General features: G+C 40.8%; 1 protein-coding gene across 1 annotated transcript; it reads left to right on the top strand.

Moving 5' to 3' along the window:
• On the top strand, positions 1-21,663 carry ADGRF4 (adhesion G protein-coupled receptor F4). Its single transcript, XM_059937438.1, has 12 exons — positions 1-65; positions 3,851-3,911; positions 5,097-5,153; positions 8,324-8,432; positions 9,293-9,347; positions 11,784-11,935; positions 13,150-13,401; positions 14,448-15,827; positions 18,037-18,078; positions 18,506-18,565; positions 19,753-19,809; positions 21,484-21,663. The coding sequence occupies exons 4-11, from the start codon at positions 8,346-8,348 to the stop codon at positions 19,798-19,800; spliced, it is 2,076 nt and encodes a 691-aa protein (XP_059793421.1). The 5' UTR covers positions 1-65; positions 3,851-3,911; positions 5,097-5,153; positions 8,324-8,345; the 3' UTR covers positions 19,801-19,809; positions 21,484-21,663.
• Positions 21,664-25,211: the final 3,548 nt, after the last annotated feature.

The following is a 25,211-nucleotide window of genomic DNA, read 5'->3' as shown; positions in this document are numbered from 1 at the left end:
TGGGGCATAGTGGTGGGGAGCCCAGCGTCGACCCTCCTGCTGGGCTGCAGGGTCTCCTGGATGCTGTGAGTACACACGCCATGACAACACCTTTTCCTACTGAAGGCAGGATTGTGGTTAGACATATTCCAGAATGGGGGAAATGTGTGATTTATGATGCTATTTTCTGGAATGCTTGCTTCTGCAGGAACCTTCCCTACCATTATTTAGAGGTTGGCTAACTCCAGTTTGGAGTATTTCCTCAGTCTCTTTTACACTTGTTTTTCTTTAAAAAGTCGTTTGTCAGGCTCTAAATTGCTCACTTCTAGGGGTGAAAATGCAAAGCCCTTTGTTAGGCAATTAGATTCTCTGTTCTCCAATAGTCCCCCTTACTTGATAAATTGCATGAGCAAACTAGTTTTCAATCCCTTCCTTCAGGCTGAGTGTAAATCTAGATTTTGTTTTATGAAGCATGCTTTAATAGTTTCTTCTTTTAGTGGGGTTGACAAAGCTGTCCTTATATCAACTTAAAGGGAAACATTTCCTCCACTTACTGCTGAAACCTATCTCCCCTCATTTTGAGTGGCCAATATTATGCCATTTGATGGTCTATATTACTTAAACTCTGAGGACAATTGTGGGAGCTCTAAAGTGTGCATCTTAAGATGCTATTTTTTTTTTTTTAGTGTCAGCCCTCCAGAGAGCTTTCTTCATGGAGCAGGGCAATTGCCTGTCATATCAATTTCTTTAACATCATATAAGTATCAAGATAGTTGGTGAGATGCTGGAAGCTTTCCAACTCTGAAATGATGTGATTATTCAAACTTATCAGAATTTGAATCCAGACTGCAATTCTCAGAGTAGATATTGAGCTACAAAGACACTGGCTGGACGCCATCTAAAATAACCGAGGACGAGATGTTTCTGATTACAGAAGATCTTTCGTATCTTTCTTTTCCCCCAAGGCTCTTTATGAAACAGCTCACGCATGGCAAGGGAGAACCCGTAAGAGAGACTGAATACATTCTATTATCGAGGCCAGAAACACACAAGCAACTTGTTGGGCCATCTGGCTGTATAATCTGTCCTAATTACACTAGTGGGGTAGACAGGAAATTAGGCTGAGGGGAGCAAAAGACACACACACACCCCTCCTCCAAAATGTGGGTCACCTAACTCTTAAGTTCCTCACCCTCCAGTTAACCTTTCTGGATTGGTCCTTCCCAGCAGTGGGATTGGCCAAGGAGAATGACATGAGGTGCTGTCTAACAGATTAGCAAACGAGTGAGAATAGGTCCTCCCTCTCACCTTGGGGTGAAGTTCAATGGAGCAGAACACTTTGGGGAAGTATCCACTTTGTTTACAAGCATTCCCATCCAGCTCACCTCAGAGGGTTTTGCATGAAGAGGTTTGAGAGGTCATACTTTTCCATACATTCCTTTCTGCTTGACTGTGGTTACGGTTCCCAGGCTGTATTTCCTATTATTTTCTTTGAGAGTCCTGATACGAGCCCTTACTCAGAGTGCTCAGACAGGTGGGGAGGGCCTCAGTCTGCGTGAGTCATCTGCCCCAACTCCACCTAGCATCTAGTATCAGAAATATGTTCCAGGACCCAGGAAGCCTAACTGTATTTTTGAATTCCAACTCAGAAACTCAGCTCCAGGTACAAAGATGGGACAAATAGAAGACGGTGTTTAAGAACAGCCAGCATCTTCTGGCTCTGTCCAGGGAAGCAATGTTTTGTGATTTCCGACTTTGGGGAGACAGCGTGGAAAGACACTTGCACTGTCATGCCTGTGGCAGACATCACTAATCTGGCAGGATGCTGTTTCCTGCTGAATCTAGATGAGACCTCACAATCCTTTTTTACATAAGGATGTAGTATAACAAAGAGGAGGTCCATTAGGCTGGGTGCATTTCTACTTAATTTTCCAGGTTCCAAAATGATCTAGCGTTGCAAATATGCTCATCTGCTCTCCTAAAATAGGAAAGTTGCCTTGTGATTTTAAAACAAAAACTTCAGAAGCTGGCATCATTCACACCTTTATTCATGTATCCAACAAATGTTTACTGAGTGTCTATTATACATCTTATGCTCTGCTGGATGCTGGAGACAGAGAAATGTCCTTCTGTGTCCACCTCCTAGTTAATGATAAAATGATTTTTCCACTAAGTGCAGCCTACTTTCTCTGGGGCTCTGGGACTAAAAGCCCTAAGCCCAGTGCTCTGCTGACCCCTTGTCATTAGGTCTCAGAGCACAGGCAGTGGTATGGAAGGTACTCATTGCTGTGAATTCTCCACAGAGCTAAATCCTGAGACGCAGCCCCTCTGGGACTTTTGGGTGTAGCTATATTTTCCTTTAAGCCTCTGAAGCCAGCAAACACTATTTTCTCTCTCTCTCTTTGACATAATCACCATGTTAGAGCAGGGAGACTGGCTTCCATTCAGCTACCTAGAATGGCTGCTTATTATTAAATGAAAAACAGAAGTGTACGGTAGGAGGTAATTCACACCTTTGTGAGGATGCACAAAGAGAGGCGGGTTGTGGAAATAAGGAGTGATTGGAACTTCTTCAGTTCCTGAGAAGCTGCCATTCCAGATTGCTTGTTGCTTTTATCTCTGAAATAAGTCTTCTTTCAGATACTTTGGGCATAAGATGCGGCGTGCCTTTATTGGATGACTAGTGTACAAGTTGGAGGGAGTTTCTTTGTAAATGTCAGACAGCTATTTATTTACCTAATTACCATAGAGAGCCTCAGGTGAGAGTTCTTTCGCATCTTGTTTCTTTTCCTCTTTTTTATTCTCCATTTCTGAGTCTGTCTTGCCCTCCCTTGTGGTCATCCTATACTTCTGACTGCCATGCATAGGTGCCTGTCCTCCCTCCAGCTCTACTCTGAGCGTCATGTCAAGTTTCAGGATAATTCTTACGTGTTTCACGGATTAAAGACTGCCTGCCCACTGCCGCCTTCTTTCAGGATGCACTAAGGCCAGGACTATTACTCTCTGCTGGGCTACTTTGGATCACGATGTGAGTGAATGAAAGGAGCTCCCAGGAAGGTGTTAGCACAAGACTGGCATGGGGTAGGGTCCAACAAAGGCATGTGAAGCCTGAATCTGGAGAGATTAATATGTTCCAAAATAGCATACTGTCTTTGGATAGCAGCCTTCAACTCTCCCAAAGCACTTTTGATGATCAAGTAAATTTGGTAAAACCTGTGTGACAGTCTTGTCACTTCAAGAACCCTCAGAACTTTGCTATGCAAATGTATGTATGTGTGGGGGGGGGCGGGGGTGTTGGTGGTACTGGTACACAATGTTTCCCAAACTGATCGGACCATGGAACCCCTTAGTCTTTTATGAGACCAGTGATCCACAGAAAACCACGTCAGGACATGATGCCTTGGCCAAATCCAATAGACACCAAATTGTTTGCCCACTAAGAGTAAAGCAGGCAGATTTCCTGAATTCATAGAACATTTTATACAAATGTCTTCAGTGTTGTTTTTCTTCCACCCTTTTTTTCTTTACCTTTTGGTGCCTGGGACAAATTGTTGCCAAATAGGTGGTGGATAATGTGCATATCCCAGGATAAATATGCATTTTTGCAGCGTTACTCTGTCAGGATCACTGCTTACTCTTTTCATTTCCCCCCAGCTGGGTATTAGGATCTTGATTTAAATAGCCAGTGACAGTTCTTCCCAACAAAGTGTTTTTCTGCCACCATCTCCAGGGGTTTTGCAGAACTAGGGATTTTATAAAGACACACGATTTCATTGATAAACTGAACACTCTGCAGACCCAGAAGTCAGTACATGGTATAAAGGTAATTTAAGTGTCCTGGACAGAGAATAACTCTGGATTCTCCATGTAGGATAGGACCTGGCATGGACTCCGGCCACTCTTCGCGAGGAACTAGTAAACCCCTCGTCCAGGTGAGTGTCCAGGTGAGCTGGCTTTGGTTACGTTCACATCTGAAAGCTTTTCCTTTCAGCACTGCCTGTGTGTTGTTGATGCTCTTCTAGACAATTTAGTTTATGTTTAGATTTTGTGTCTTTGTTCTTCTCTTTTCCTCATTCAAAACCTAGGTTTCTTTTCCTCGTTCATCGGTACTGCCATCTAAATGCCAGTGCCGATGGGACAGTGAGAAGCTGAGAGCAGGGTCTGGGTGAAGGCGAGACCCTGGGGCAGGCATGAGGCCGTGCTGTGCTGGAGCTGGCTTGTACTGGCTCAAGAGAGCTGACTGCTATATTTTCAGGGATTAAATTATATAAATATAACGCTTGAAAGAATTTTCCATATTGGTTGTATTTCAACTTGACATTTGGACCATTGAGATGAAACAGTATGAACCCAGAACAATAGATTCATAAAATGCCAGAACTGGGAAATAAGACATGCATTAGAAATGAGATTTTAGTCCAACCTAGTCATTTTCATAAGTAAGGAGACCCAGAGTACATGTGAGATTTGCCCAAAGCCACCCAACTAATGGTGAGAATTAACATTCTCCTTGCTTTGGACGTTTTTCAGTGAACCACACTCCCTTGAATTCAAGTATCTGTGTATTTATAGATCTTGAAGATGAATTTTGGCCTAGCTATCTGTCTTTTCAAGCACCAACTGAAATTGCCATCATTGTTATATTAATTAGAAGGAAGTCATTTATTCAACCAACAGTTTCTCAATAAGAGCTACTTTTAAAATAAACAAAAAGCTTTCTGGACACATTGAGAGTCAGAATTTATGGTCAGCTAGTACTGAGTGTGACTTTTAGTGCCACAGTTCATTAGCTCTATGATAGGCATTTTTTATTCACCTCTGAACATTTTTGAAATTGGAATGTATTGTACAGTTAGTGGCATGTCATGGTTTCATTGGCAAGTTCTTTTCTTTTTCTTTCTTAGTGGACATAAAAATAATAATGTTGCTTACAATGTTGGGTTCAGTGAAATACGGTAATTTAATTCTGTGTAATGGTGTCAATTTGGGTACTTTCCTTCATGTTTTCATTTTTACACATTTATCTCTAGTCAGGCATAGACATGAATATAAATCTATGTGCATTTTGGTCGATGTCATTCCTCATTGACTTCACTGTTATTTTTTTCCCCATTTAGAATGCATCGTTAAGCCCAGCCAATGGATCTAAATTGATGAATCGTTGAGGATAAGATGTGAGTATTAAAAACTCAAGGAGAATCTTACTGTATGTAGACATTGTGCTACGTCTTGAAGAGGCATTTTATCTGTACTTGCAGAAATTTTTCTGTTTGGAATTATGCAAAACTCAAAGTTCACTCTATTGTCTTTATCAATCGTTAATCTAAGAAAGTGTGCTTCCTCCATTCTGTTCTACATAATATCAACTTCTGATTAAGGATTATGCTGGCAATGCTTCTTTTTATTTTTTAAATTCCTCATTCTCCATGCTCTTAAGCTTTCCTCATTCTCTGCTCTGAAGAGCACTCTGGCTTTTGGCCTCAGCCAACATCTGAACTCTAGGATGGGAGGGATCCCATTCAACTCTTTCTGGTGAGAAGAAAAACAACCCAACTGAGGCTAACTTGAAAACATCTGTCCATCTGACTAACCCCCACCAGTCAAACTGGGCAAAAATAAGAATGCTATGACTCCTCTTGGGTTATATCATTAAATAGTCTCTCCCCAGCATTTGTAGTAACTGAAGGAAATTTACCATATAATTGTCATGCCAAGTGGTATGTGGGTTACATACACCAGACTATAATAACGTGAATGATCAAGTAGCAAATTAACCCCAAACTAGCCAGTTGTGTTCAGTTCAACGTTTGTGTTTCTTATGCTCATGCTTATGATTTCATATTGCATATATATATATTTCTGCTAGTAAAATTTTTCTTAGTTTATATGAATACATGAAATGTGTCATTATTTCGTAATGTTCCACAAAGAACATAATGATCTACAGAAAATGCCATGGCTATTGGATTAAATACTCTCTGAACATTTTTAGGGACTGTGGACTTAGAGGCCCTAGAATTGGTTGCAGAACATTTTTGGACTCCATAAATCACATCACATCACATCACTATGCCAAACACTTGACTTTCTTCCAGCAAGATTAGCTTTAAGCAAAGTTCCTATAATGAAAACAATGGAGAATAAGAGTGGCCCTTCTCCTGAAGCCTTAGATAGCAGGCGTTATTATTTATAAATGTGATGTTCTCCAGGTGGAGGAGAATTGCACTTACCCATCAGTCCTATTATTTGGTCCTGAATGTAGGCATCTTTTCTCCCTGATACATGTACCTGGGGAAGGGGACTGCAATAGAATTGTGAAGAATAGCAGAGAGAAAGGATCAATATGACCAATTTCGCAGAAGAAGTGAATAATTTTCAACTTGACAATGATAATGAATCATACTCTATATTTCTGTTTTTCAAATTGCAGGTTACCATCCATTAGAGGGTTGCGAATTCAGTTTAGTGGGTGGCAACCAATTTTTGAGAGAATGTCAGATAGAATAAAGTGGAATACAAGATAAAAATCATGGATTTATCAGAGTGTCTTGCTTGCAGGTAGGAAGAATAGTATTTTAACATATAAGTTTTTAAAATATAAAAATTATATGTTTTTTTAGTTTTATACATGGATCGTTATATACATACATATTTTTGTCTGTACACACTGAGTCACAATGTAAGATCTGTTTCTTACTGTGTTAGGGTCAAAAATTATTGAAAGCTGCATGTATATGTGAAACATAAGGATACTTTTAAGACAGCTCACACTGGTTCTTCTGTTATTTCCCTTTATAAGGATCAGTTAAAAATATATCCTAGGGAACTTACTTGGTGGTCCAGTGGTTAAGACTCTGAGCTCCCAATGCAGGGGGCCCAGGTTCGATCCCTGGCCAGGAAACTAGATCCTGCGTGCTGCAACTTAGACCTGGAGCAGCCAAATAAATACATAAATAAATATATGTAAATATATATCCTAAACAATAGTAATATTGCAAATTTCCTAGTGTGCCCATCCACCATGTGGTTGCATATGTGAGAACTTCTTTCTACCCACACTGTCAGATCGTGAATTCCGCACGTATATCTCAACACCTATGCAAATCCATTACCACACTTTGCCTGTCATTCTACCATGTTCCCTTTCCCCTGATCAGATTTGGTTTACAAGATGATGGTGTAAGTCAAAATACTTTCCTCCTGTTTATTGGTTAGGAACTCAAAGACAATTTTTTTTTTTTAACTTTTTCTTCATGGGTGCTTTGTTTATTTATTAATTTATTTTTTTCTTAACATTTTTATTGGAGTATAATTGCTTTACAATGGTGTGTTAGTTTCTGCTTTATAACAAAGTGAATCAGTTATACATGTACATATATCCCCATATCTCTTCCCTCTTGCATCTCCCTCCGTCCCACCCTCCCTATCCCACCCTTTTTAGCTGGTCACAAAGCACTGAGCTGATCTCCCTGTGCTATGCGATTGCTTCCCACTAGCTATCTATTTTACGTTTGGTAGTGTATATATGTCCATGCCACTCTCTCACTTTGTCCCAGCTTACCCTTCCCCCTCCCCATGTCCTCAAGTCCATTCTCTCGTAGGTCTGCGTCTTTATTTCCATCTTGCCCCTAGGTTCTTCATGACCTTTTTTTTTTTTTTAGATTCCATATATATGTGTTAGCATACGGTATTTTTCTCTTTCTGACTTACTGCACTATGACAGACTCTAGGTCCATCCACCTCACTACAAATAACTCAATTTCCTTTCTTTTTATGGCTGAGTAATATTCCATTGTATATATGTCCCACATCTTCTTTATCCATCCATCTGTCAATGGACACTTAGGTTGCTTCCATGTCCTGGCTACTGTAAATAGAGCTGCAATGAACATTGTGGTACATGACTCTTTTTGAATTATGGTTTTCTCAGGGTATATGCCCAGTAGTGAGATTGCTGGGTCATATGGTAGTTCTATTTTTAGTTTTTTAAGGAACCTCCATACTTAGGAACTCAAAGACAATTTTAAACTCAGAGACAATTTGGAAGCCTTCTTGTAAGTGCCCGTGGATTGTCATCTCAGCAGAAGACTCAGTGGAGCTGTGAAAGTCCCTCTTAGTCTTGACTCCAACCAGGAAGGCTTTGAGCCAAGATCAGTGAGTTTTGTCTGCTTCCTGGTCACAGTTTGCCCCTTGAGCCTAAGGGGATCAGAGTGAGTTCGTCTCCATTAGAGCATAAGGAAATTTATGTTTGCTGAGGACTAAGTGGTTGGTTGGTTGGCTAAGTATTGTAGGGTTATGTGCTGTCGTCACCTTCAGCTGGATCCAACTTTGTTGTATGTTGCAGGTGAAGAGCCTCATGTGTGAAAATGAAGTCCCAGGCAATCACGATTTACTGTTTAATGTTATTTCTGGCCACAGAATGTTCTCATCCTAGGTCCAAGACCCACATAAAAGTAAGTTTGATCCATTCTTAGGTGGTCCCATTAGAAATCAGTCAGTTCTTTGAGATGACTAGAGTTATGATAAATAACGTGTCATTTAAAAGAAATTTTCAGATGACTACAATTTTCCCCTTACTGATGGCAGCTTTCTAAAGAGAGGAATAAAGAAAAGAGAGTACAGTATTGTTGTGACAGGGTGCAACAGTATTACAGAAAAACCTCCTTGCAAGCCACGGGGTATGTAGACAGGCAGCTGATGAGAGGAGGAACCGCTAGCCTGGCAGCTGAGCAATTTAGGTTCAAACCTTAACTTTGCTTGTTAGTTGCACAAGTTGCTTCACTTCTCTGAGCCCTTAATTTCCTTACCTATAACATGAAGAGTAGTTTTTTTTTTTCTTTTAAATCTTTGTAGTCCTTCATAGCTACAGAGAGTTTGTGATTCTATTATTGCAACCTAGCACTCATTCCTAGTACCTGCTGACTTCTTCCTCTCTGAGGATACACAGTATCGGGTGGACCATATTAGTTTCATTTCACAGTTTCAGTTAATACAGGCAGAGAACAGCTTAGTGCTATAATTGTCATTACTGTGTTCTCCAAGGATACTTAAACTTTCCAAAAGTTGTATCCAATCCACTGACCTTCAGAGCTCAAGTGACCACTGTCAAGTATCTAACCTTCATCAGGGGGCAGCATGTTCTCAGTCGGTGCTCACATGCCTGTTTCCTTCAGCAAGTTCCTGCCATATCAGCTGCAGTCTTCTTCCTAGTCCTGAACACATTTTCTTTTCATGTCCACATAGAGCCTCTAAGTTGAGATGAGAGAGGAGAGGCCCACAGTAAAGAAGATGTTTGGGGATTTATGTTTTACAGGATGGAGATAAACTTCAAGGTCCTGAAGGAAAACCCAAGACTGAAAGGATGCAAGGTGTGTGGCTATAGAATAGTTTTCTTCCGTTTGAAGACAGGGCAGAATAAAGGAAGGGCATGGATATTGCAAGCCTGTCCCCAGACCACAACCTTTCACATAGAATAACAATCTTTAATAAATTCTTAATGTTTACCGGCATTGATAGATTTTTTAAAAATAATTATACTATTATCCATGGCATAGTCAATGAAGCAAGTTGGCAAATATTCACAGTTGTTCTAGAATAGTAGACAAGGGTCCCTTTTAAAACTCAAAAGGGAAATCTGTGTGAACTAACGAGCTAACAAGAGGCATAAGAGGGAAGAGGACAGGAGTCTTTCATTCCTTCATTCAAAGATATTTTCAGGATGCTTAAATGTATGTAACACTCTGAGGCCGAGAGGTCCATTGAAGTGATATAAGAGGTATTGTGTTGGCAAGACTGGTCACTCTCGAGAAGCGAAAAATACACTATAGAGGCATCATGAGTAGTAAGATAGTGAAATCATGTGGTTCTCACCCACATAGTAGTGATAACAGGGCTCTGCACAGTCAAGGCCAAGTACATTTCTGGTGGCAAATACATCTCTATACAGATGTGGAGTTAAGAAAGGAAAGAGGAGAGAAAGGTAGCTGATATTCATTGAGCATTTATGACAACACTGATCTAAGTGCTGTACAAGATGCCGCCTCATTCAATGTTTGTAACAAGACTATGGCATTACCTCCAAACTATATTTATGAATGAAGAAATTGAGAAGCACTCAGCTTAAATAAATTGCAAAATTGATACTCTTGGGTAGATGTCAAAGAAGGATGCAAAACCACTTGTTTCCTTTCTCCATAAATGGAGTCATCCACAGAGCTGTCCAAACCATAAATATCAGTGCAGCCTCTGACTCACAGCCGATAGGGCACTTCATCGTATTTATTTCAATACCTTAATAGCTCTCAGCATCATCTGCTTCTTTCCATTGCACTGTCACTATCCGAAGGCAATTCTTCCTGGGAATACTTCAACAGCTTCATCACATCAATGCACTCTATTCATGGCCCAAACTAGGCCACCACCAGTTTTTATAAATAAAGTTTTATTGAAACACAGCCATGCCCAATTATTTACGTATTGTCTTTGAGTGCTTTCATGCTACAAAAGCAGAGCTGAGTAGTTATGACAGACCATATGGCCCACAAAGCTGAAAATATTTACTCTCTGGCTAGCCTTGACATATTTAGCAAATAAAAACATAGGAAGTGCAGTGAAATTTAAATTTCAGGTAAACCATGAATAATCTTTCATGGATCATACGTATACGAAAAAATTATCCATTGTTTTACTGAACATTTTTAGTCAGTCTTCTTTATTTATGGATTCTGTATCTACAACTTCTCCTACTCATAGAAATTTATTTGCAACCCCCAAATCAATACTCACACTGCTTTCTGAATCATTCACAGACATGCACAGAATAGCAGAAAAATTGAGTGGGCCAAGGTGCTTGTTCACAGCTGAACGAGGTGGCCCTTGGCCTTCTTGTTTCAGCTCTCCTACTATAAACAAGTGTTCTTTTTGTGGCCTATGTAGTGCCACATGTTTTGCTTTTTGTGCTTTTTGTTGGTGATTTCACTGCTTAAAATGGTCCCCAGATATAGTTCTGAAGTGCTGTTTAGCGTTCCTAAGAAGGTTATGATGTGCCTTGTGGAGAGAATACACATGTGAGATAAGCTTTGCTCATATGCTGTCATGGGCTATGGTGCTATTGGTCGTGAATTCAGTGTCAGTGAATCAACAACATATGTTAAATGGAAACACAAAACAAGCTTATGTATTGATATATTGATTGGTTGATGAAAATGCTGTGAGCAGAAGCTTGCAAGAACCTAACCTTGTATTTCTCCTAGGAGCGATGGTTATGTTTTTGCTAATTCAGTGTTTGTGGCAGTGACTATAGAATTTAACTGCTGCAAATCATGGGAATTGGCTGTATCTGAAAATAAAATTAATATTTAACTGGCACTTAACCTGTATTTTATCTGGCAACTCTATTTACCTGGTCCTTTACAGAAAAGTTTACTGACTCCTGCTCCATGCTATGGTTAATTATCTTTCAAACACAAATCCAATCATGTTTTCTGGTAGCCCCCATACTAGCACAGGATCCAAGATCCTTCACTACTTGACATGTTTTCCTCCCCACCCTCATCTCTTGCCACTCTCCCTTCAGACACTCTGAATCAGCCTTTATGAATGACCTGCGATCCCTCCTTTCCACATGCTCTTCACTCTGCCTAGATGTCAGCTTCACAACCTGACTGTCACGTCTTGTTGCTAAGAACCCAGGTCAATGTCACCTCCTCTGGGAAGCAATCCCCAAGGCCCCAGAATGAGTTAGATGCCCCAGTCAGAGTGCGGAAATGCTAATTAGGATTCTCTCTCTCTCTTCTCCTTTTAAGAAAAATGCCATGGACCTTGCACCACTTCTTCCAACTGCAGCCAGCCTTGTGTTCAGCACTTTCGTGGAGAAATAGGATTTATCTGTAATGGAAACAAGTGGCAAAAATCAACTGAAACATGTACAAGCCTTTCTGTGGAAACACTCTTTATGGTGATGCATTTGCATATTTGCATCTTATTTGCATATTCTACAGGAGCCAATCCCCCAGGAGGGGTTAGAGGCGTTTTTAATGTTTTCTGTTCAGCATGACAATAAGTCTCAGATCTGGACTTGAGAAATTCTACGGAGCAGATTTAAGTTTGTCTATTCCTTCCTCACCCAAACTCTCAGCTACTCTCTCCTCTCCCTCCCTACTCTATTTCTCCCTCTCAAAATCTTTTCTCAAAAAAAGATCTGAAATTTATCTATACAATGATAAACACTTAGAGATTAAAATTTTAGCTATAAAGATGGATTTGCATACCTCTTATGCTAATCAATTAAGCAACTAAATGTGTCTAGAATCAAAATAAGTTTGATATCTTTTTCAAATACTTTCAATCACTTGACCAAAAGAAGAGAGAGATGTGTGTCCCAGAAGGAATGGAAATCCAATGAATACAACAATTCTCAATTAAAATATTTTATCTTATATCCTTTCACTTAGTGACTGTTTCCTTCTGCCCCACCCCCCACTCCAACCCTGTAGAAGCACATTGATCTCTGCATCTCCTAAAATGTCAACAGTGTTTCTATAAAGGAAGTATCAATGCAGTGTCACTTAGCATAGGTAATCACATAGATGTCCCTGCAACGACAGTGGCATTCAAAAGTGAGTTAAATGAAGTAAGCTATTGCTTTGGCCTATCCTAAGTCATATTATGGGAAATTCTAGGTAAAAAGTATGAGGAAATGAGCAAATAACCTCTTCTATTTAGTGAACTCTAAACTTTAAAAAATTACAATGCCTTAGCATTCTGTGTTTAACTGCCAATCTCCAAAAACCACTCCCCTCTGAAGTTCCATGTGGCTCCTCTTGAAAAAAAAAATTAAAATAATAAGACAAATTTTGTTTCTAGAATTTCTCCATATCTCTGGAGAAAACTGTCTTGTTATAATATTTGAGTTAAAATCACTGTCCTGAAAGCAGATTCCAATAAGAAAGGTCAGCATCCTGATCCCTGTGGGAATTGTGATGGAATCTCGTGTCCATTTGTGAGCCCACTTACCTTCTCCATACTTTGCAGCATCTAAACCACTTTTCAGGACCACTTACTTCTCTGTCTGTTTTTCCCATGTGGATTATTTTTGCCTTTAACTCCTTTAGTCTGACACGTTAGGTACTTAATCATTTTTGAATGAAACTTTTTTTTTTTTTTAAACAGGACTTAAATAACACATCACGCTTTTCTGTGGCAGCACCATTTATACCTCTGCACATTGTTGACTACCAAGCCCCAGAGCCAATTGAGAGTGTAGCTCAAGTCATCCAAATGAACTGCCCACTTGATTATGCCTGCATAATTGATGTTGTGAAATCATCAGAAGCCACGTCTGGAAATATTGCATTTATAGTGAAGTTACTAAAAAATATTTCTACACACTTGTCTGATAATGTTACCCAAGAGAAAATGAAGGTATTCTTTGTTAATTTCATTTTAAAAACTGACAATATTTTTTTTTTCAAAATCTTGCATTTTAATAGTTTCAAATGTATTTTCAGGGTAAAAACTACGATAACCACAGCAATCACTTCAGTTCAGTTTTGCATATTGATTTATCCCAGTTAATGGAAATTTTCAAGAAGTTAGAACATTTTTTATACATGTTTTTGTACAGACTGACTATTTTCAAGAAACTATCACATGGTGATGGCTGTGGGGAAGACTGCTCCTACTCTAGTGTTTCCCAAATTTTATTCTTGTAGAATGTAATTGTCCTGAGAAATCTTAGCAGAGCTTCCATTTTTAAAAGAGAGATCTGTATCACAGCAGATATAGGAACTCTGGGTTAAACAAAGCCAAGTAGGTCTCCTTATGGCAGGACTTTTTAGAGCTTTTCATGTGTTAATGAACCTTGGAACTCTTTATATGAGTGAGGGGTATAAGGATATGGTATGCTGTACTTCTCAAACTTGGATTGCCATAGAATCTACTTCCAATCTCCTTCTCAAACAGTCATTAATATCTCATGGGAAACTTGGGTTATACAAGCTGCAGTGTGGAAATGCTGCCCTGGGCATATAATAAAGCAGGTAACTCTGATCTGTGATTCGTTTTATTTTATTTTATTTATTTTATTTTATTTAATCTTATTTCATTTTATCTTATTTTATTTCATTTCATCTTATTTCATTTCATTTTATCTTATTTCATTTTATCTTATTTTATTTCATTTCATTTTATTTCATTTCATCTTATTTTATTTCATTTCATTTTATCTTATTTCATTTTATCTTATTTTATTTCATTTCATTTTACCTTATTTTATTTTTAACATTCTTTTACTTTTCTCCCCTCTCTGCAGGCCTACTAGTATGAGATTCTAATAAACAGTGCATTTGAAGAGAAATATGTCAAATAATTTCAAATCATTTGATCTTTAGATATTTCAGGTTTTAGAAATCAACTTTGTACAACACTGTGTGAATCCCCAGTATAATACCCACTTTTCTCCACTGCAGAGCTACTTCAAAGTGGCCAACCACATCCTCGACAAAGCAGTCATTCCAAATTGGGCTTTCATTCCTGACAAAAATGCTGGATCGGATTTGTTGCAGTCAGTGAATTGGTTTGCGAGGCGATTCCGCATCCAGCACGAACTGGAGCACATTACGGATGAACTCTTCATTCAGACGAAAGGGCTTCACATCAACCACAATACCTCAGAGAGAAGTTTCAGCTTCTCCATGAACGTGAGCAATACAACGGAGGGTATCCTAGGAATGATAGAAGTTCCCAGGCAAGAGCTGTGGAAGCTGCCACCAAATGCATCCGAAGCCATCGGCATAGCTTTTCCCACCTTGGGGGCTGTTCTGAAAGAAGCCCACTTGCAAAATGCCAGTCTTCCCAGGCGGGTAAATGGGCTGGTCATTTCGGTGATTTTACCAGAAAGATTGAAGCAAATCTTATTCACCTTTGAGAAGATCAATAAATCCCGGAATGCCAGGGCCCAGTGTGTTGGCTGGCACTCCAGGAAAAGGAGGTGGGATGAGAATGTCTGTGAAACAACATTGGATACCGCCAGCAAAGTGAAATGCTGGTGTAACTACACCAACGTGTTGATGTCTTTTTCCATTCTCATGTCCCCCATGTCTGTAGACAACAAGGTCCTGGACTATATCACCTGCATTGGGCTCAGCGTCTCCATCCTTAGCTTGATTGTTTGCCTGATCATTGAAGCCACAGTTTGGTCCCGAGTGGTTGTGACGGAGATATCATACATGCGACATGTATGCATTGTGAACATAGCTGTGTCGCTCCTGACCGCTAATGTGTGGTTCATCCTAGGCTCTAACTTTAACAAAAAGGCCCAGAACTACAACTGGTGTGTTGTGGTGACATTTTTTAGCCACTTTTTCTACCTCTCTCTGTTTTTCTGGATGCTCTTCCAAGCACTGCTCATCGTCTATGGACTATTGGTCATTTTCCGGAGAATGATGAAGTCCTGCATGATGGCCATTGGCTTTGCCATTGGCTATGGGTGCCCGTTGGTCATTGCTGTCACCACAGTTGCTATCACAGTGCCAGGGAAAGGCTACATGAGACATGGTGCCTGTTGGCTTAACTGGGACAATACCAAAGCCCTTTTAGCATTTGCCATCCCAGCCTTGCTTATTGTGGCTGTGAATCTTGTTGTGGTTTTGGTTGTTGCTGTCAACACTCAGAGGCCCTCTATTGGCAGTTCCAGGTCTCAGGATGTGGCCATTATTATAAGGATCAGCAAAAATGTCGCCACCCTCACCCCATTGCTGGGACTGACCTGGGGTTTTGGAATAGCTACCCTCATAGAAGGCACCTCCTTGATATTTCATATAATCTTTGCCCTGCTCAATGCTTTCCAGGTAAGTTCCAGAAGGGAGACTTATTTTATTAATTAATACTATTAATTAATATTTTATTTATAAAACATTATTATTATCTTATAATTTGTTTTTCTGGCTTTACAATAAAACATGGCTATGGTTTAAAAATATAGAACACCACATATTCCTTCCATTTCCTTCTATATCTTAGAGACATTTATCTGTGGCATCTCTCACTCTATTGATTGTCCAGTTGGATTTAGATGATCAGGCTGGTTGGGTAGGAATCTCCTTTCTTCTCTCCTCACTGGTTTACCTGTATCCCTCCTAAAGTTTCAACGTCAAAAGAAGTTGACCTTCACTTATGGAGGACCAGTCTTTGGTCAGGGATGTGTGAGGCTATACTTAATATGTTATGCCTCAAAACAAGCACAATTTTTATCTTTTCTCAAGTAGTTTGGGTGCTCCATAAAATAACAGTCATTTTTCACAGTCTGAAGGGATGCCCCTTGCCACTCACTTTGGGTGTTAACCAGTCAGGGGTTCTCATACCTCTTCCTTGCTGTTCTCTGTGAAATAAATGTAGGTTGTTATTCACAGAAATGGATCTTGACACATGTTAGTTGATCCCAGGAATGTCACTTTCTCTGGTCCTCAGACTCTCCTCTATAAGATAAGGATGGACCTAAAATGATCTCTATTTTCTTTTCTTGCTTAACATGCTTGGTTTGACAAGATTATCCATCTAAAAGTTGTTTCACTTCATCTTGGCTACTAAGCCATTTTCAGGAAGCTGTCATTAGTCAGGCTGCTTTCCATATCCATGAGTAATAGAAAATTTGACAAATTCATATTTTTAAAATGTTTTAAATCAGGGGCTGGCAAACTATGGCCTGCTGCCTGTTTTTGTAAATAGTTTTACTGAAATACAGCCTTACTCATTGGTTTACATTTTGCCTACGGCTGCTTTTGTGTCACAATGGCAAAGATGAGTTAGTTGCTACAGAGGCTGTAGAGCTTGTAAAGCCTAAAATATTTATTATCTGCTTCTTTGCAGAAAAATATTTTCAAAAAAAAATTTTGACCAGTGCTTTAAATAAAATAAATATAACTGTTTAAATAAAGCCACAAAGTATTCCATGTCCCTGTTACTCTATTTCAAAACCCGATACAAAATAACAAAGCCAACTTTAAAGAAATGTCAACTCAGTTCAATTATATATCTTACTCATAATTCTTTAGTAACTATGGAGAATATTTATTTCACTTTTTCCTTTGCATTGCTTTAAAGAGAAACCTTTTACTTAAGGATTTCTTGGGGCGGGGGGCAGGAAATCAAAAGCTCTTGGACTCACATATATCTCCCCAACTCTTGAAGTTACTCTGGTTACTAATGATCCCATCCTATTTTTACTTTGCAACTTAATTAAACCCCAGGAAATTTTGTTCTGCATTTCTTTTTCAGATCATTTCTCTTTCTATTTTCTTGATGGAAAGAAAAATTCTAAACCCCCTTTAGTTACACACACTCCATTTTTCTAAGCAAGCTTTTCCTGTGACTCACATTTAAAAATTTCAGTCTTCTGATCAGTGTTTCTTCTTCATGAAACCATCCTCAGAAACCAGGCTTCCCTTCACTCTCATGGCAGGATCCAGATTTTTCTTGGACCTCAACTCCCACCACATAAAAGGGTTGACTGTCAATTATTGTGACTTTATAGGTGACCAGATAATTTAAACTTGAAGAGACCCTGGCCTCACAGGTCTCTGTAACCTTCTCTTTCTTTCATGCAGAAACTTCTTCCACCACCTCAGAGGCTCTAGCTGCCTATTTCTTCCACTGAAAGTAGACTAGAATACGTTTCTTTTTCTCAAGACACCTTCCCTGATTGTGACTTTGAATGACAAGATTTTATGTCACATGTTACTGTCATCATGAGTAAGAACAGCTATCTTAATATTTGGGAAGAAAGTAAAGAGATTTAATAAGGTTGCAAACTCTATCCTACATCTGAAGCCATTCAGTAAATTTCAATAACTCTCATGCACAAACATGAAGGTGGTCCTCTCTCTTTGAGATACACTCAAAGAAAATTCTCATCAATGCATTTTTATGGGAATCAGTGGAAATTAAAGTTTCTAATGTCTGATAAGTATCTTCGAAGGAATCTAGAAGAGTGGTATTAAAATAACAGCTGGGATACAGTCTGCAAAACTGTCCCTCATACTTTGTTGAATTTTGCCACAGGGGTTCTTCATCTTGCTGTTTGGAACCATTATTGATCACAAGGTAATTTGAATTTGTTTCACTCATTGTAAATGATCTCCATGTAGTTGACGGGAGCAGGAGGTTGAAGCAGCCTTGATCAGAGAGCACAGTCCGGAAGAGTTGAGTTTGTGGGGTGGTTCAAGGCATCAGCTTTGAGGGGGAAAGGAACGAACTATACTCTTTCATGTCCTGTTCTTTATCAGGTCAACTGGAGGCTATGTTTGAACATAGCTGGTGAAAAAGAATAGAAACCATGACCAGAATTTTAATCTTAATCCTAAATTTAGTTGTAACTAAACCTCAACTTTTATCCAAGTCTCATTATTTTCCAAGCACCGTGCTAAACCAGTTGATGCCGCTTCTACCAGGGTTGTTGGCCTCAGAGTTTCACGACACAGGTCTGGGCCCTGGGGATGTTGTCATTTCTTCACTGTCATTGCTTCCTTAGATTAGAGATGCTTTGAGGATGAGGATGTCTTCACCGAAGGGGTGGTCAAAGGCAGCAGAGGTAAGCCTCTCCTTTTCAGTCTCAATATTGGAGGATCAACGTCCTCAGCAGAGTCATGATGAGACAAATATTATAGCTTAGTGTTCAGGATTTGTTAGCAAACAGAATCATGAGGACATACTTTCCTTCATTCATTTCTTCATTCGACAAATTTGGACTATCCTGCTAGAGCTTAAGGTCAATGGAATACAGACCTCAAGAAAAGTTTCCAGGGAATTCCCTGGCAGTCCAGTGGTTAGGATTTGGTGCTTTCAGTCCCGGGTCCTGGGTTCGATCCCTGGTCAGGGAACTAAGATCCTGCAAGCCCCTCAGAGCAGCCATAAAAAAAAAAAAAGAGAGAGAAAGAAAGAAAAGTTTCCATACCGGTTGTATTTCAACTAAATACATTTAGACAATTGAGATGAGACAACATGAACCCAGAACCTTAAATTCTAAAAAATGCTAAAGCTGGGAAATAAGACAAGAGTTAGAAATGAGATTTTAGTCCAACCTAGTCATTCCATAGGTAAGGAAAGTAAGGCCCAGAGTACTTGTGAGATTTGCCCAAAGCCACCCAACTAATGGTGAGAATTAGCATTCTCCTTGCTTTGGGCTTTTTCAGTGAGCCACACTGCCTTGAATGGAAGTGTTTGTGTATTTATAGATCTTGAAGATGACTTTTGACCTAGCTATCTGTCTTTTCATGCACCATCTGAAATTGTCATCATTGTTATATTAATTAGAAAGAAGTCATTTATTCAACCAACAGTTTCTCAATAAGAGCTACTTTTAAAGTAAACAAATAAAAAGCTTTCTGGACACATTGAGAGTCAGAATTTATGGTCAGCTAGTACTGAGTGTGACTTTTAGCACCACAGTTCATCCGTTCTAAGATAGACATTTTTTATTCACCTCTAAACATTTCTGAAATTGAAATGTTTTGTACAGTCAGTGACAAGTCATGATTTAATTGGCAAGTTATTTTTTCCTTTTCTTCCTTAGTGGATGTAAAAATAAGATGTTGCTTACAATGTTAGATTCAGTGAAATATGATAATTTAATTCTGTGTAGCTGTGTCAACTTGGGTACTTCATGTTTTCATTTTTACACGTTTATCTCTAGTCAGGCACAGACATAAATATAAATCTATGTGCATTTTGGTCAATGCCATTCCTCATCGACGTTACTGTTATTTTTTCCCCATTTAGAATGCATTGTTAAGCCCAACGTATGGATCTAAATTAATGAATTGCTGAGGATAAGATGTGAGTATTAAAAACTCAAGGAGAAGCCTGACTTGTAAGCTGTGACAAACCCCTCAATGCCCCCTGGTAGCACACTATTGCCTACTATGTGATGCTGGAGGGAGGTGGGAAGGAAACAGGGGGATATCTTTCAGAGAATGGAAACGTCTTTATTGCCCAGCACATAGACGAAAATACGCACATCTTTAAAACTTACGTCATCTCAGTTTACATGACCAAATCTTAAGAATACTTCTTTTTCTGTCCTCAGTGAGAGGATGCTGTCATCATACCTGCTCTGATACAGGATACATCTTGCTGTTTACACACACCTTAATTCCATCTTGCCAGTGAGTGTTGACACTTAGGAGAACCCCACTGTTGAGAAGGAAGACAATTGATTGGAATCACAAAGCAACAAGTCCATCTCTCCCTAATGAAGTTGGGGTTCAGAATCGTTCTTAAGGGGGTATGGGTGGAGTTGTGGTAAATTAGCTGTCTACTCACAGCCAACCTCTGAGACATACTTCTACACAGGTGAAATCAGGGGAAAACAAATATTAGGCAGCCGTGAAGGGGAGAATAAGTCACAAAGTGGCAGCCAGAAGCCTGAGAGGTAGCAGGGGCATGTGGGCAGGGCAATCAATCTTGGTATGCTTTTGTCTTGGAGAGCTTTTGTGGCCTTTCTGCATGGATATAGATGAGCCTCAGATTTTATGTTTAAACACCACCTGGCAACAGGCATATCCTCTTTTACATTCCTTTCGTTTCTGAGTCATGGCCCATATACTGAGCAATGGGGCAAAGCAAAGGGTTGAAACAATCTCATGGAATCAAAGATGCTCTGAGTTTGAAGAACCTTTGAGGGACCTCCTGGGTTACAGATTATACAAACCTGATGTTGCGGTGCTGTGGACACTGGCTCATGGTCCCAGGAAGAGGGAGGGGAGGGAGGGGGGGGCTCTGTCCTATACATTGACCAGCATGTATGGGGTGCTGGGAAAACAGAGAAGAAAACACTGGCATATTATTCTTAATTAATCACCTTCACATTTGGATTTTTATATTAGAACATTAAAGCGGAGGAAATAGTAGAACTTTAAAAAATTAACCCTCCCAACTTCTGCCCATTTCCTCCTCCACAGGGATCTTCCATGGTGGAGAATCACTATAGCATTTCTTGAATAGTCACTAAGGAGAGGTAGTTCAGATGATTTAGTAAAGCTGATCTTTCCATTAAGGTTCTCATTTGACCTGTTTTGGGAAGCTTACTAGACTAAGCCGGGTGGAGGAGGCCCTGCATCCTGGGGATACTGTCTAACCATTCTAGAGAAGAGAGGCGTGGCTGAAGTCTTCTCTCTAGCTAGCTGGGCATACCTGGTTGGCTGTACGAAAAGTTGGCGACAGCCAGTAGAAGCCAAGATCAGGGACTACACCACTTACTAGAATCAGGGAGGTGCTCAAAGTTCGACCAGTATCAGGAGGAAGTAGAGGAAGGAGGTGGAAACCCACTAACAACTCTCTCCAAAGAAATCCTCACCACCTATTTCTTCAACTTTCAACTTCTACTTTTGAAACTGTGAGGTGGGGGACGGATGAGGATTGCGTTCTTTCAGCCTATCCTCCGCGGGTGGCCCCGGCCCTGTTGAATTTTCTCAGTAATTGGTGTCCTCCGCTTTTTACATCTGTACCCAGGAGGAATCAGAAGGTCTCAGAAGCAGCAGCTGGCACCATGTTGGGAGTGCAACAAGCTCAGAGGACAGGACTGGAAATTCATGATCAGTGATCCTCCCAAGTCCAGAATGGAGAGCTGGCGGCACCGGGAAGGTCTTTCAGCAGAAAGCAGGGCTCCAACCACACGGTTGAGAGCAGAATTACAGCTCAAGGACACAAGTGTCTGGGAAGCACAAGGCCGGGTCACGGCCCAGGCTGGGGGTCAACCACAGAGCACAGGCAGTATTTCAGACCTTCAACCAGAACACAGAATCTTAGACTGATGGGGTCTGGGGAGGCAGGCCGAATTCCAAGAGCCAGAAAGGGGGCAGGAGGCCAGAATTGGACTTGCCCAGATTTGGGGCCCTTGTGGTTGGAAACTCCACATGTTCCAGTGACCTCAGGTCAGATTCTTCTTAGGAACAAGGTCGGGACAGGTGTACAGGGAGGTCCCGGAACCATGGAAGGACAGCAGAGGTGTGAAAACTGAGCAGTTTTCTCCATGTATAGATCCTAACTGGGGGTTCCCATCCTGGGAAGCAGGGGAGGGAGGGGAACAGCATTCTTAATACGAAGCCACGGCTGCACAGCGCCCTCTGCTGTTCATATGAAGAGCGGGCCTTTAATATGACCCAGCAGAGCTTGTGTTACCCAGTGTGATTTCAGGGTCACCAGCACAGCTCCTCCATTCCTCTGAAATCTCTTCCACTTATTTGTTCATGCCTAAAACTCACTTAAAAGAACTCCTCGTTCCACAATGAGAAATGGGACAGATAGAATAGATACCCGGAGAGAAGCAACACGGTTTTCCTAGTAAAGTTGCAAATTCAGAGCGGCTGAGTCATTCTAGAGACCAAGCTTAGAGGAGGGGGAGAGAGGGCATTGCAAGTTTAGGCTTCAGGGAGCAGCATGGAGAAGGCAAAGTGCACAGAAAAATAAAGCTGGGGGAATAGCCTTCATGCTGTGTGACCTTGAAGAAATTGCTCAATGCCTCTGTGCCTCCATTTCCTCATCTGTAAAATGGGGCTAATAATAGTACATACCTCCCAGGGTGGTCTCAGGATTCAATGAGCCAACACATTCAAAACTCATAGACTAGTGCCTGGTTCAAATTAAGTTATCGGTACATGCCAGCTATTATTCTGACTGTTAACCAGTGCTTCATCCATTTTGCCTATGCTGCCCCATTTCTTGTGGACATCCTGTGTCCTGGCCGGAGAGCTGAGCTCCTGGAAAAGGAGGCTGGAAGGCAGGCTGGAATGTGGAGGGAGAGTCATGCTTCTTTGGAAGACTTTCTCTTCTTGCCAGGAGTGACACCTAAACTCTCAGTGTGAGAAGGTTTGCTGAGGAAAAATTGAGGAGAACATTTGGTGACTGGGCTTGAAGGAGGTAGATCTATGGACTCTTTGATCTACTCATGACCTGCAAAAGCCTGGCTTCTTGGTCAAAGTTGGCAAGAGTAAGACTCAGTCCCCTTTCACCCCCAAGGGCCTGCTCTGTGGCTCCTTGGCTTAGCCACCCATCTCTCTGCATGGGTCCCAGGCCCTTCGGGGGCAAGGGGATGGATCTAGGTTCAGGGGTAGGTTGGGGGGAGGCATGGGAGGTGGGGTGGCAGGGGACATACTGAATCTACTTTGGAGACAGTTAAGTCATGGTAGGTTTCCTAGGGAACAGAAGAAAACTAAGAGGAGTTTTTTGGGCCACGCTGCATGACCTGTGGGATCTTACTTTCCCAACCGGAGATCGAACCCGGGCCCTCAGCAGTGAAAGTGCGGAGTCCTAACCACTGGGCGGCCAGGGAAGTCCCAAGAAGACTTTTCAATGTGCTTGTAATTTTACTCTATTTTAGACCTTGAGTAAAATAATTTAGCTCCTAGGACCTTACTTTCCTTGCTTGTGAAACAGAAAAAAAAATATTCTTGTAGCTATTATTATTTGTATATGCATGTATATGTGTGTGTCTGTTTAAACCACTATATATGTAAACAATTCCGGTTGTTATTTTAGAAATAAAAATGAAAATATTTTATTTTCTGACACCAGCATCCAGGCATGAACCTTAAGCAGAAATATCTTAGATCTGAGCAACTCAGCTTGAAGACAAATTTTCTCCTAGGAATTTTTTCCCTCCTGGTAATTCTCATCTTTGGACACAACTCAGTGACTCCATTGAGAAATCCATTTTTCACCTTCATTAGGTGGTCAGGTGACTTTATTATTTTTTTCCACCTTCCCTCATCCCATTCATTCCTTGAAGAGGTGTGGCTAAAAGTTTGCATTGCAAACAGAAAGGGTGGGTTTTACTTGGTATTTGGTTTCCCACCCCAATTCTTCAAGAGGTAACATCTGCTCGGGAGTGGGGAATTGGTTTCCAAAGAGTTACAGGATCTTTGGGAAACAGTCAGTCAAGAAGTGGCATCACTAAAAGAGGCAACAGATAATGGAACTCATATCCTGTCCCGTTCCCACAACTTCCTCTTAAATCTTCTGCTAAGATTTAGGAGTCCTCAATACAGGATACGATGAGCCAGCAAAGAAAAGCTCTTAGCTGATAAAACAAATGAAGAATGTTGAAACTCATTTAACAGGGAACGATCAAGTGTATACAGAGGACATTTTAGGACAGTAGATAGAACCTTTGTTTAGACACATGAATGGATGGTGAAACTCAGGGAGAGAAGACATGAACATCTCAGGCTCTGGGCCTGGGGAATTTGGAGTAGGGGAAGCGTGGATTGAGGCTCTGATACCCTTTATACATAAGCCACGTGGGCCAGTGGAAAGAAGACAGGATTTGGAGACATGTGTGTTTCAGTTCTACCTTTCCACATCCTAATGGGTGACGAGGGGAAGCCATTTAGTCTCTAGGAGTCTCTTACTTTTCTCATCCATAAAATGGTTCTATGAAACATGTCTTATGGTATTGTGGAGGGCAAAGAAGAGGATGTCTATGAAAGGCCCTGCCCCCGTGTCTAACACATGGTAGACATCTGAGAAATGTTCGTTCCCTTCCCCATCCCTCCATCTGTCTGGTGATGGGATGTGAGTGCATTGCTTTTCCTGTGGAGGTGCTTTTGAATCTGCAGCAAGCGGGGTGGTGGTGTGGACTGGAAAAGTGGAACCAAGGACCTAGGGCTTTCACTAGACAAGAGCAAGAGTTAGAGGAGGCCTTCCAACGTCTTTCTAGGGGTTTGGCCTTGTCCCAAGATAGGAAAAGGGACAGGGTTTCAGAGCAAGGGATCTGCTTCAGGAATGAAAGTTAAAACTGGATCTGGAAACTGGTGCAAGAGAGCAAAGAACTCTATCTGGATAACAAGAATTTTCACAGTAATGAATTACGGAGAAGATAAATTCTGTTCTTGAACTACTTTAGTCACTTAATTCCACGATCCAACCTAAGCTTCATGGAGGATTAGTGGTTAGGGCCGTCTGTATGCTGAAAGTAATAAGATTGTACAAAGGGTTCTATGGGGAGAGACATTCCTATACTGATATTACTATTAAAAAGATACAGGCAGGACTTCCCTGGTGGCATAGTGGTTAAGAATCCGCCTGCCAATGCAGGGGACACGGGTTCGAGCCCTGGTCCGGGAAGATCCCACATGCCGCGGAGCAGCTAAGCCCGTGAGCCACAACTACTGAAGCCCGCGTGCCTAGAGCCCATGCTCTGCAACAAGAGAAGCCACCGCAATGAGAAGCCCGTGCACCGC

The sequence above is a fragment of the Balaenoptera ricei genome, chromosome 11, assembly GCF_028023285.1.
Source record: "Balaenoptera ricei isolate mBalRic1 chromosome 11, mBalRic1.hap2, whole genome shotgun sequence".
NCBI classification, from domain to species: domain Eukaryota; kingdom Metazoa; phylum Chordata; class Mammalia; order Artiodactyla; family Balaenopteridae; genus Balaenoptera; species Balaenoptera ricei.
This window is presented reverse-complemented; position numbering and strand designations above follow the sequence as displayed.